The sequence below is a fragment of the Haliotis rufescens genome, unplaced genomic scaffold, assembly GCF_023055435.1.
Source record: "Haliotis rufescens isolate VD_foot unplaced genomic scaffold, xgHalRufe1.0.p SCAF_9, whole genome shotgun sequence".
NCBI lineage: Eukaryota > Metazoa > Mollusca > Gastropoda > Lepetellida > Haliotidae > Haliotis > Haliotis rufescens.
In genome coordinates this window covers 8,669,303-8,681,039 of record NW_025964383.1, presented here as the reverse complement: position 1 = coordinate 8,681,039, position 11,737 = coordinate 8,669,303, and the positions used below count along the sequence as shown (strand labels likewise).

At 41.8% G+C, this 11,737-nt stretch overlaps 1 protein-coding gene across 7 annotated transcripts in view; it reads right to left on the bottom strand.

Annotated features, from left to right (window-relative positions):
• Window positions 1-251: 251 nt before the first annotated feature.
• LOC124148569 (filamin-C-like) overlaps window positions 252-11,737 on the bottom strand; it is a 130,036-nt gene continuing 118,550 nt past the window's right edge. For all 7 annotated transcript variants that reach the window (XM_048390478.1, XM_048390479.1, XM_048390480.1 and 4 more), the window contains 7 exons: window positions 7,714-7,860; window positions 7,234-7,341; window positions 5,520-5,699; window positions 3,682-3,963; window positions 3,295-3,444; window positions 2,851-3,018; window positions 252-2,042 (listed from right to left, as the gene is read on the bottom strand). In XM_048390478.1, the coding sequence (XP_048246435.1) occupies window positions 1,792-2,042; window positions 2,851-3,018; window positions 3,295-3,444; window positions 3,682-3,963; window positions 5,520-5,699; window positions 7,234-7,341; window positions 7,714-7,860 (1,286 nt within the window). In that variant the 3' untranslated portion in view covers window positions 252-1,791. The remainder of the gene's footprint in view (window positions 2,043-2,850; window positions 3,019-3,294; window positions 3,445-3,681; window positions 3,964-5,519; window positions 5,700-7,233; window positions 7,342-7,713; window positions 7,861-11,737) is intronic.

Sequence of the window (11,737 nt, the reverse complement as noted above, 5' to 3'; positions counted from 1 at the left end):
GTTCTGGCAACGATGTCAGGGCGCCTTTCACTTCTTACTTTCATAAATAATATCTGTACAAAAACGGAAGGATAGATAGCAGTAAACACACTGTATGAAAACATTTTTAGTAAGGATAAGATTTATGGAACAATAACCTCTTTATTACAAGTAGGAGACACGTCAAGCAAGTGATTAAACAAACGCAGCTTTTGTCTTTATAGTAAACCACAGCAGGTGCTGATGTCGTAATAAAATACAACACATGCTTATATGAATTATAGTTTATTGATTATGACAGATACAGCCATGCCTAGCATAACATACAACCAATCTGTGTCAAGTATTTATAAGACCTCTAGCACTGTATGCTTAGTCTGCTATATAATATCAAAGATTAATGACACAATTATGCTGATATAAAAACCATGCCTACGGAACAGTCAATAATAAAGCAAATTATCACCAATATACGATATCAGACTTGAAAGAAAAGTGTGTATCACAAGAGAATTGATTTCATTATATTTTGAAGCAACTGAATCATCCTCTAAATTATGAAAAATATTTGATATTGTAGCAGTAGTGACAAATGCCTATGTTATGTACAAAAGAGATCTCATTTACATCTATGCTTAGACTAGTCATCCAGAGCTTTAACATTGTACAAGAAATAAATCTGTTACAAATAAATACTTTTGGCTACTATATCTGTTTTATTCTACAGTCACTCATCCACAATGTACAATTCTTGAATACATGATTGTAATATATGCAAATTACAGGTTAATTATGACTATGCATCATTATCATTGATGTTACACCCGGTGGTCTCAGCCGTCATAGCAACATATTGTCACCTTTGGTTACCAACAGACATATGATACTCTATTTGCTCAATGATCGTGTATTAAGTCTGTATCAATATCGCCTCAGCACAGAACGCCAAATCGCTTATTTCTAATAAATTGTGTATTAAGTCTGTATCAATATTGCCTCAGCACATAAGGCCAACTTGCTTCTATCTAACAAATTCTGATCAATTTCAACACTAAACTACAGAGTATTTCATGATCACTTCTCTATAGTCTGCACGGTATTTTGCTGTATGAGGGACAAATTTCTAATGGAAATGTTCTTGCAGCCAAATGACATGATGAATGATAGAAAACGTGGACAAAGAATAGAAAATTAAGAAATAATGAATGTATAAAAAGATATTGAAGCCTTCCCTTTCACCCAGTAATGGGAATGAGTACAGATTATAATCTCATCATTGAAGTGTGGTGTATGAAATATCACATGCTTGATATCAGCAACAATGAGTCATTTAAGTACATGCAAAACATGACGATGTTGCCAGCACTGAAGATAAACAATGGAAATAGAAAAATACACTATACCACAGTCATTTGCAGTTCATAAACGGACACATATATACATTACATTTGATCATTATTCACAACATATTGAACAAGGAACAAACGAGATGTAGAACAATATGTTGAATTATAAAAATACAAATATGAAATATTTTTGTCATGGAAATGATAAATTCAGATCTAGATACCATGGTAACGAACATTTGTTCATACATTTCCCTGGAGGATTATTTCAATCTGAAAATATACATTGCATAGTCTAATGAAGATGTGGTTCCATAATTTTCATTTCATAAATGTTTTCAAAAATTTTGATTTGAAAAACAAATATAACGTAAATCATAATTAAATTTGTTATCTATGCTGATATTAATTTGTTTCTTTTGATCAGAAATCATTTTAAATTATATAGAATTTTTTTAAAAGTTTTTTAAAACTCCTCCCTCCACTGACTGTAACTGCGTGAGCTGGGTAGTGTGTTGCTTGAGTAGGACTGTTCTTGCAAGACTTGTTCCAGCTCTAGCTGAGTGTCCACAATGTGCACTTGGAACGGACTGCCCGGCACATCCACGTTTGACCACTTCACATGGATGATATACAGCCCAGTCTCCGTTGGATCAAAGCGACAGAGAATCGTCCTATCCTTTTGGCTATCTCTGTACATTTCCACTTGGAACGCCCCTGGAAAATGAAATACAGTGCATAAAACAGTTGCCTGTTTTATTAGTATTTCACCTGCATCACGGCATGACACCTATATGTAGGAGGAATGCTGTAAGTAATGTAGATTTTAAGATTTTCATTTGGTGCCTACCACGATTACTGATTGACTGACTGAGTATGGTTTTACGCCGCTTTTAGCAATATTCCAGCCATATCACGGCAGGGGACACCAGAAATGGGCTTCACACATTGTACCCATGTCGGGTATCGAACCCGGGTCTTCGGCGTGAGGAGCAAACGCTTTAACCACTAGGCTGCCCGACCGCCCCCACCCACGATTAAGGGTGTGATGCTGACAAGCAAACAATCGTATTTAGTAGGAATCTGGGAGTGGAACCTGTATCATAGATTCTGGCATGCCTAAGGTACTCAACTTGGCAACTACATTTGACAGTGGACGAAGCTGACTACAAGTATGCATGCTTCTTTCACCTATTGTTCTTTTCATCAGGAGTATATAAATCAAAACTTTTATTGTATCTCTAGAGTTAATGTCTTCGTGGTCAGTTGCTCACTAAAATGTTGACTGACTGAAATGATGAAACAGTTCATATTCACTGTATCTCGATAATTTAATATACAAATCACTAATGTCCCCATAAGATTTTTTTCAGGAAATGTCTCAAGCACAAGGAACAATGCTGTATGCTTGTTTTTAAAATCTGAACAAAAATATACAGTCAGTTTTCAAACAATATCTTTTGAAAATTGATAAGGGTAAAGCAATAAAATTGAGATAAAGTTTGGTGAGACGAAGTGTCCATACCTTTAGGTCCTCTGATCCTGACCATGAGCTGTCCGGCACCAGCGCCGCGGGTCTCCACAATAAAGCGGGACTGGAAGGTTGCTAGGATACCATGCTCCACGCCGGGCCCACTCACGCGCACTTTGCTGGCATCTGGTTGTGCAGATACTCGGAAAACAAAGGGGCTTCCTGACAACAAATCAGTAATACAAACATCACACATTCAAAACTATCTTGTTTATAAATACTTGGATTTACAAAGGATTGACACTTTGACCTAGTTCCTATATTTGCACACTGGATCATTAAAGTCTCCTTAAGAACCCAGCATCCTCAAATATGATTCCAATCATCATACAATTAATGTCTGGGGAAAGTGTTTCTTGAAATAAATCTTCAACAGTAAGTGAAAGTTACAAAACACAAACAACCCGACTGCCACTCCTCGCCAGAAAGTGTACACACCTAGAACATGCTCGCCGCCATATTTGACCTGCAGAACATGTCTTCCTGGTTCCTGAGCCTTGACTAAGAGACGGAAGGTGCCATCCCTGTTGTCCTCGAGGTCACAGTAGGCCACCTTGTTGGGACCACTGCAGAATGCTGTTAGCTCACCTGGATACATGAAGAGCATCATATGAAGTGAGTAGTGATATAATACGGATTGCAGGACATGGGAGTTTTTCTGATGTCCTAGATCTAGAGGTTATTTTTCTTTAAAATCAAACAAGATATCTCCTTGTAAGCCAGATGATGAGCTAACCCCAAAATATGAATCTTGAGTCACTCAGCTGGTCTCATAAGATTATCAAGAAATCTGGAATACGACTCAAAGCTGAAACCATTCTTTACCTGGCCCTGCTTTCCTTGTGTCAATTCTGATGTCAAGGTCACGACCCAAAAGACCTCCCTTTAAACCTTCACCGCTCACAGCAACCTTGTTTGGGTAGAAAGCACCAATGACGTTGACCTTGAATGGAGCCCCCTTGACCTGTCGGCCATTCCAGGTGATGTGGAGGAGATACGCTCCAGGGATGACAGGAATGTAAGTACATCTGTACTTGCCGCCGCCAAGTGGCGACGTGATGACGTTGACCTCTGCCCTTACTCCTGTAAGCTGCACCTGGGGCTCACCTGCATATAAATAACATCTTCCAATATCTAGATACACTCCTTACAATTTCAACACAGCTGATATTCATTACACAATAAAGCATGGAAAGTAAACCCACTAATAACACCCATTGCTAAATTCACAAATAAAATCATTCAGTGATTCAAGGAAAACAATACTTGAAAACATGAATTCCTTGCAAAACATATGATAATAAACTAAAAAATATTTCAGTTAAAAAGGATCAGAACATCATCTTCAAGGGGATCAAACTCCGCTCTAGGTCATAAGATTGTCACAAGTGACGAGTGCCAAATGTTGTCTCCGTGTAGATAGGCTTATTAGTAATGGCCAGATTACTACACAATTGATCTTGAGCTTTAGCCCGGCATTGTTTCAGTTATTTATTAAGGTATATATGCTCATATCTTCATGAGGTACATTATAAGTTGAAGCCTCCGGCTGATGGTACAAAACTGGATACAGGACACATAAAACCACATATACACCTCCTGATACTGCTATAACGGATTTATCCTGCCGACATGGTTCAATCTGCCATTGCTAAATATAGAAGCCAGCTGTTCGATTGATCTGAGTAGAGCTGAACTTGTGCCTGGTCATGTGACTTTCATTGATTCATAAACAATGTGTGGCTATTTGCTCTGAAGCAGGATATAAGGGATATAATCTCCCAATCAGAAATCCACGTGCAGTCTGTTTTGTTTTCTTCATGGTGGGGTTTAAGGGGTTTATTTTCCCGCTCAGATGTATTTCCCTCCCAGACAGCGAAGTCCGGCAAAGACACACCCAGTGATATAACTTTACAGTATTTTAATGCAAGGATCGGTAAAAGTTGTATCTGAAACTATTTTTTTAATCAGGAATAATATATTCCAATATCTTGTTAATTTAGATGCAGCTTTTACTAAACATATTTAAAATAATAATAACCCTAAGCAAAGCAGCTGATCGCTATTGCTGGGGATTATTTTTTACATGGAACCAGTCTGACCAGTCACCGTCAAGGCTCCTGTGCAAGTGATCGCGTGATCGCGAGAATTACGTGTTGACATAGAATTGTCGAACAAAAACAAATATGACTTTTAACGAATCAAAGTATGGCATTTATGATATATGTATCCATTCTCTGTCAACTAAAGTTTGTTTCAAGGCGTCAATAGCGGTAATCTGACCGTGGTTGCTGTTAATAACGGTGAGTTGTGCGATCTTTCGATCGCTTCACACACGATTTCGCCGAAATTAATTAAAACAATATTAAAAGGAATTTTGAATAAAATTAATGAAATAAGTTACAAACATAAGTCCAGATATACAAAGAACACTTTTCATAGCCAGACAGTGTAATTACATGAATAATTTGCGAACTTCAGTATGGAATTGTTGACATGGTATTTCCGGTGTTACGTGCTCACGGTAATGTCTTTCCATGGGGCAAAAAACATCAAAACTCATTAATTCGTGTATAATGTGCACCCCCTTCTACACAGCTGTGTTTTTTGGAAAAAAAGTGCGCACTATACTGAAGAAAATCGGTACTGTGATGGCCTCCTACCTCTGCCAGCCTGGGAGCCATCAATGAAGAACTTGGCCTCTTCTCGGACTGTAGCCTCCTTCAGTCCCCGGCCAGAGAGGATGATCTTGGTGATGTCATGGAAGCCCCCAGTAGCAAAGGCGGAGAATGCAGAACCGGACAGAGGATGGTCCGACCAGTTCAGGTGGATGTTATGATGACCTGAATCACAGATGTTAAATGAAGTGGTGTTATGGTCTAATTATCACAATCGATGTATTCATTGCTAGTCTGTGTATCATAACCACAGTTTTAGCTCTGAAATTTGATAGGACACTGATTGTTATTTGTTCTGTAAAACAACTCAAAACTTTCAAAACGTCTGGTTGCCTGAAAGTTTGCCACATGACTATTATCAATCTTCAACCTTTTAGATAAATGTGATGGTTGTCATAGAAAGGTAAATTGTTCTATAGCCAACCTCAGCTACCTCACAAACAAACAATGACTGAGTATGATTTTATGTCACTATTAGCAACATTCCAGCCACATAGGCTTTACACACTGTACCCATGTAAAGAATTGGATTAGCCTTTGGCATGAAGAGCCAATGCTTCAACTACTATAGCCTACAAAGTTGACATAATTTACGGTTAATGATTCCCTTATCATATTGTAATCGTGATGCTTCGGTATATATCCTTAGGCTGTTGTCAAGCAAAACTGAATAATCAACATGGTACACAATTATATACACCTCACGGCCCCCACAAACATATCCCCATCAGATGCTGATATACAGCTGCATCTTACTGCCCCCCAAAACATGTCCCCATCAGATGCTGACATACAGCCACATCTCACTGCCCCCCAAAACATGTCCCCATCAGATGCTGATATACAGCCACACCTCACGCCCCGTTTCCCCATCAAATGCTACAGACAGCCACACCTCACGCCCCCTGTTTCCCCATCAAATGCTAACATACAGCCACACCTCACGCCCCCTGTTTCCCCATCAAATGCTAACTTACAGCCACACCTCATGCCCTGTTTCCCCATCAAATGCTAACATACAGCCACACCTCACGCCCTGTTTCCCCATCAAATGCTAACATACAGCCACACCTCACACCCCGTTTCCCCATCAAATGTAACATACAGCCATACCTCACGCCCCCTGTTTCCCCATCAAATGCTAACATACATCCACACCTCACGCCCCCTGTTTCCCCATCAAATGCTAACATACAGCCACACCTCACGCCCTGTTTCCCCATCAAATGCTAACATACAGCCACACCTCAAGCCCTGTTTCCCCATCAAATGCTAACATACAGCCACACCTCACGCCCTGTTTCCCCATCAAATGCTAACATACAGCCACACCTCACGCCCCCTGTTTCCCCATCAAATGCTAACATACAGCCACACCTCACGCCCTGTTTCCCCATCAAATGCTAACATACAGCCACACCTCAAGCCCCGTTTCCCCATCACATGCTAACATACAGCCACACCTCACACCCTCTGTTTTCTCATCAAATGCTAACATACAGCCACACCTCACGCCCTGTTTCCCCATCAAATGCTAACATACAGCCACACCTCACACCCCCTGTTTCCCCATCAAATGTAACATACAGCCATACCTCACGCCCCCTGTTTCCCCATCAAATGCTAACATACAGCCACACCTCACGCCCCCTGTTTCCCCATCAAATGCTATCACACAGAATAGTGGACGTAGGCCCACCTTCTTCTCTAGGGGTGAAGATGACGGTGCTTTTGCCGTTGTAGCTGTCGTCCACAGTGCACGGCACGATGGACCCGCTAGGACCTCGCACCTCCGCTGTCAACTTGCCTGAAATGAGGTAGTTCATGTAAGAATGTTAATTATTAACTTGGTCTTCTGATTTACAAAAATTAATTTTCCTACAGTATACAATATAACTGTTATTGTCATCTATCTCACTAAATAACAAAACAAAAATATTCCTCATTGCTTCCCCTTAAGATAAGATAAAATAAGATAATACTTTATCACACAATTTGTGAATTTCGTCACCTAATAAATCCCCAGTCACAAATTGAAGCATGACAGTGAAGCAGAAATATACCCATAGAGAATAAATGACCTGACACGAACAGCTGTCGATGATGTTTCGCATCTCTGACGTCATATAGAGCATTAAATTGTTAAGTTGTTTCTTTGTAAGCTTCAATTAATTATCACCTGGTCCTGCCTCGGCCGTCTCAAATGGGATGTGTTTCTCCTCTCCAACCACCAGGTGGATACGTTCGTTCGAGTCCATATAGTGCTGCCAGCCGCCAATCACTCGGACCTTGCGTGCATCAACGATACGAGGGTGGAATGGGCTACCTACAATATGGATAATTTGTTGATTATGGTTGAAACAAAGGGGAGGGCTGACATGAAATATCAGTGATTGAAAATCAAATATTAGTTCAGTATTAATCTGTCACAAATATATGAAAAATTGTCAACTTTTATCTTTTGGTATGTAATTTATTCATTTATTTTGACAAGGTGCTGGGTTGCGTTCTTCATCTTGAAATCTCAAGGTGGTAGGTTTTTGGCATCAGCATGATTACTCTGAATGACATCCAAAAACAGACAAATACAATTTTCATATAAAGGAGCAAGTGAATAAAACTTATTTTCAAAAACAGATTTTTGTATTGTAAATAGAAACGGAAAACATTCAACACATGTATATCCCTAGAGCTGAAATCTTTCAATAAATACGCACAAGGAAAACATTTTTATTTTCTATAAACTATTGCTAGTTTTAGCACTCTACAAATATCAAATATGAAAAAACCAACTCAACTACAAAAAAATAAATAAAATCGACTAATTCCAGATGAAGTAAATTAAAATTCTCTTAAAAATCTGTTACTTTCAGATAAGCGTATGTTAACAAGTTCCAATAGAATAACTATTTCCTTAGCACAGACAAAGATTCTGAGAGAAGTGCAATGAAATCTATTCTACACAGCTCATTGCAAAGACAAAGACACATTGAATGGCACAAGGTGAATTATTCAAACAAACTCATTTGAGAGTGCAGAGAGTTAAGTCTTGTGACAAAGAAAGTGCTTCAATCAAACATGTCAGTTTCATAATAACAGTGACAAGAGTTATCCCCCTTATCCTCCTGATACCAATGAGCACAAGTTCTGTAAAATACATACGTTCAATCAATCATCTAATTATACCACAAAACAGTTCTATCATCAACTGAAACATTTTAAACTAAAAACTTGTGTTGTTCAGTTCAATAATTGTAAAATCTAAAAAGATGATCCTGATAAAGTAAAGTATTCTGACAAAAAAAGAAAGAAATTATATTTAAGCATATTTCAAAAACATCATCAAAACTAACACACAAAATATAATCTTCAAAATTTTTACAAACCTGTAGAGGTTATGAATTCTCTGATGAAATCCTCCTTGGGGCACTTATTGCATTTTCCTTGCTCAAGAAAATCTATATGACATAGTTGTAACCATTTTCCTTAATAAAAAATGTTACCACACAAAAAACTTCGTTTTTGTATGATATACGACCACCCTTACGGGGCCTCACCCCCAACGGCGCCTCACGCCAGGGGGAGCAACTCTCACCCAAATCACTTTCCATATGTCAAATGCTGACGGAATGTGGGGAGGTGGGTGGCCGTGCCCCAAGGAGGATTTCATCAGAGAATTCATAACCTCTACAGGTTTGTAAAATTCTCTTTCTGATTAAATCCTCCTTGGGGCACTTATTGCATCAAGACAGACTCCCAAAGATAATCTAGGAAGTGGCATCCGTCAGCAACAGGCGTAAATAAATACATCGTATTTGATTATTCAACAGAATAAAATATTGAGTTCAATAAATGGAACCAACCTTATCGTGAGGCACCACCGTCGAAAGGCGGGGGCTAGAGACAGGGCGTGGTCGACCATATATTATGATAAAGCCTGTTTTTGCGGCTTGTCATAAGTTGAGAACTCGAAACACCTCCCACCCCCCCACACTTTTTTGAACAAGTGATATAAGGGCGTAGATCACGAGAGACCATAACCAGCGCTGAGCTAGGCCAGAGGGTCCCCGAGGATCGAAGGAGTGCGTGCGCAAAATACGAGTATTATCGAGTAGTAAGGACTGATATTTATCGACCGCAGAAGATAAAATCCGGACCATTACTGAGCAGTATAACCGGAAGACTGTCTAAAATCTCGAATGCTCAATCAGCTAGAGATTAGAACTTTGCCCAGTTCGGAGAACTGACTGACCAAACCGAGTACGCTCGCTTGAGTGTTTGTCGAGTTGGTAAGGTTTGATGAATCGTGCTCGGCTGGCTCCAAATAGCCGCGGAGCAGATCTGCTCAATGGGCAGAGCCGCGGCGTACGCTTTTGACGCAGCCACTGCTCTAACCTAATGAGCCTTCAACCTGGTAGGGGGGTCCCTGCCTGTAAGCGTATACGCTGTACAAATGTTTGAAACTATCCACCTCGAGATAGATTGTTTACTCGCAGGTGAGCCAACCTTCCTACCGCAGTAACAGCAAAATAGTTGGTTATCCTTACGGACACCCATATTTCTGCTGATATAGGCCTTGAGAGTCGTGCGGACATCCAAGACATGAGCATGTCTTGCAGTGGTCCCCGACGAGGAAGGCTGTGAAAGAGCGGGTAGCTCAATAGGAGCGTGGAATCGTGTGCGACCCTAGGACGGTAATAGTCCGGTAGACGAAAACTGACTGTCCCGGTGATATTTATCGACCCCATGGGAGACAGTTATTTTGGGATCGGCTGACATAACACGAATGTCGCCTACCCGTCTGCCGGACGTTACCACCACAAGGAACGCCGTCTCCCAGCTCAACAGCTGAAGAGAGAGAGACGACAGATCCCGAAAGGAAGGACCGGACAGCCAATCTAGAATGATTGACAAGTCCCAAGGGGGACTGATCCGCCGGACTGGCGGTCGGATCCTGTCCACACCTGCTAAAAAGCGCTGCACTAATGGGTGTGCACCCAGAAGTGCCCCGTCGACAGGGACGTGAAAAGCTGCGATAGCTGTAGAGTACCCTCGGACTGTTGATGCGGCCAGGCCGTCATCTAGTCGCGACTGGAGAAACTCAAGCACGGATACGAGATCTGCAGAAAAAAGATCTGCAATCCCTCTATCGACACACCTGGGCGCATAGCAGGCCTATCTATCGTACTGAACGTTTGTCGAATCCCTCCGCGAAGCCAGTATTGTGTCTGCAACTCGTTCAGGAATACCGCTCTTCTGGAGGCGATTCCTGACAGTGGCCAAGCCACCCATTGAATCCTGAGATTCGGGTGGAGGGCCCCGTTCTGGGATAGGAGGTCCGGTCGTAAAGGTAATATAACAGGAGGCTGAGCCAGAAACCTGAGTATTACTGGAAACCCACTCTGCGCCGACTAAAGAGGTGCCAGGAGCACAATTAGTCGCGCAGGCTGAGTGCCTAGCTGAGACAGGACCTTGGAAATCAGAGGTACTGGGGAGAATGCCCACAGAACTGTCCGTCCAATCTAGCTGAAAGGCGTCCGGTGCCACCGACCTCGGGTCGTGGACTCGGGAGCAGAACGTTGGTGTCTGGTTATTTAACCCAGACGCAAACAGATCCACCTGTAACGACCTGTATAACAGGGAGAAAATCCCGAATATCCCCGGGTCGAGCCTCCACTCGTGAGGAGCGAGGATCCGGCAAGACAGAGCGTCCGCACGGACGTTGTCCACCCCCGGGAGATAAACAGGTAGCACCCTGATATCGTGAGAGTCGCACTATAGTAGGAACTGCCACGTCTTTCGTCGAAGCGACGGAGACGCCGTTCCCCCCTGCTTCCGGATGTAAGTCATCGCCGTTTGGTTGTCCATCTCTAGACGAACCACTTGGCCACGAAGCAGATTCGGGAAGCGTTGGAACACCAACCTGACCGCTCTCAGTTCTAGCACATTGATATGCAGTTTGATCTCCTGCTGGGACCATAGTCCCGAGGCAGTGTGATCATTCAGAACGCCTCCCCAGCCGGAGAGTGACGCGCTGTTTGAACTGTGAGAGACGGAACGGGAGTGATTCCCGACCTCGGTCCACCACTGGAGGTGTGTAATGAGCCACTACGGAGTCTCGAGCACAGTCTCGAGATCTTCCGAGTTCGCCCAAAGTCGACGGAGTGCTTGTTGAATGGGACTCATTCTCAAGCGCGCCCGCC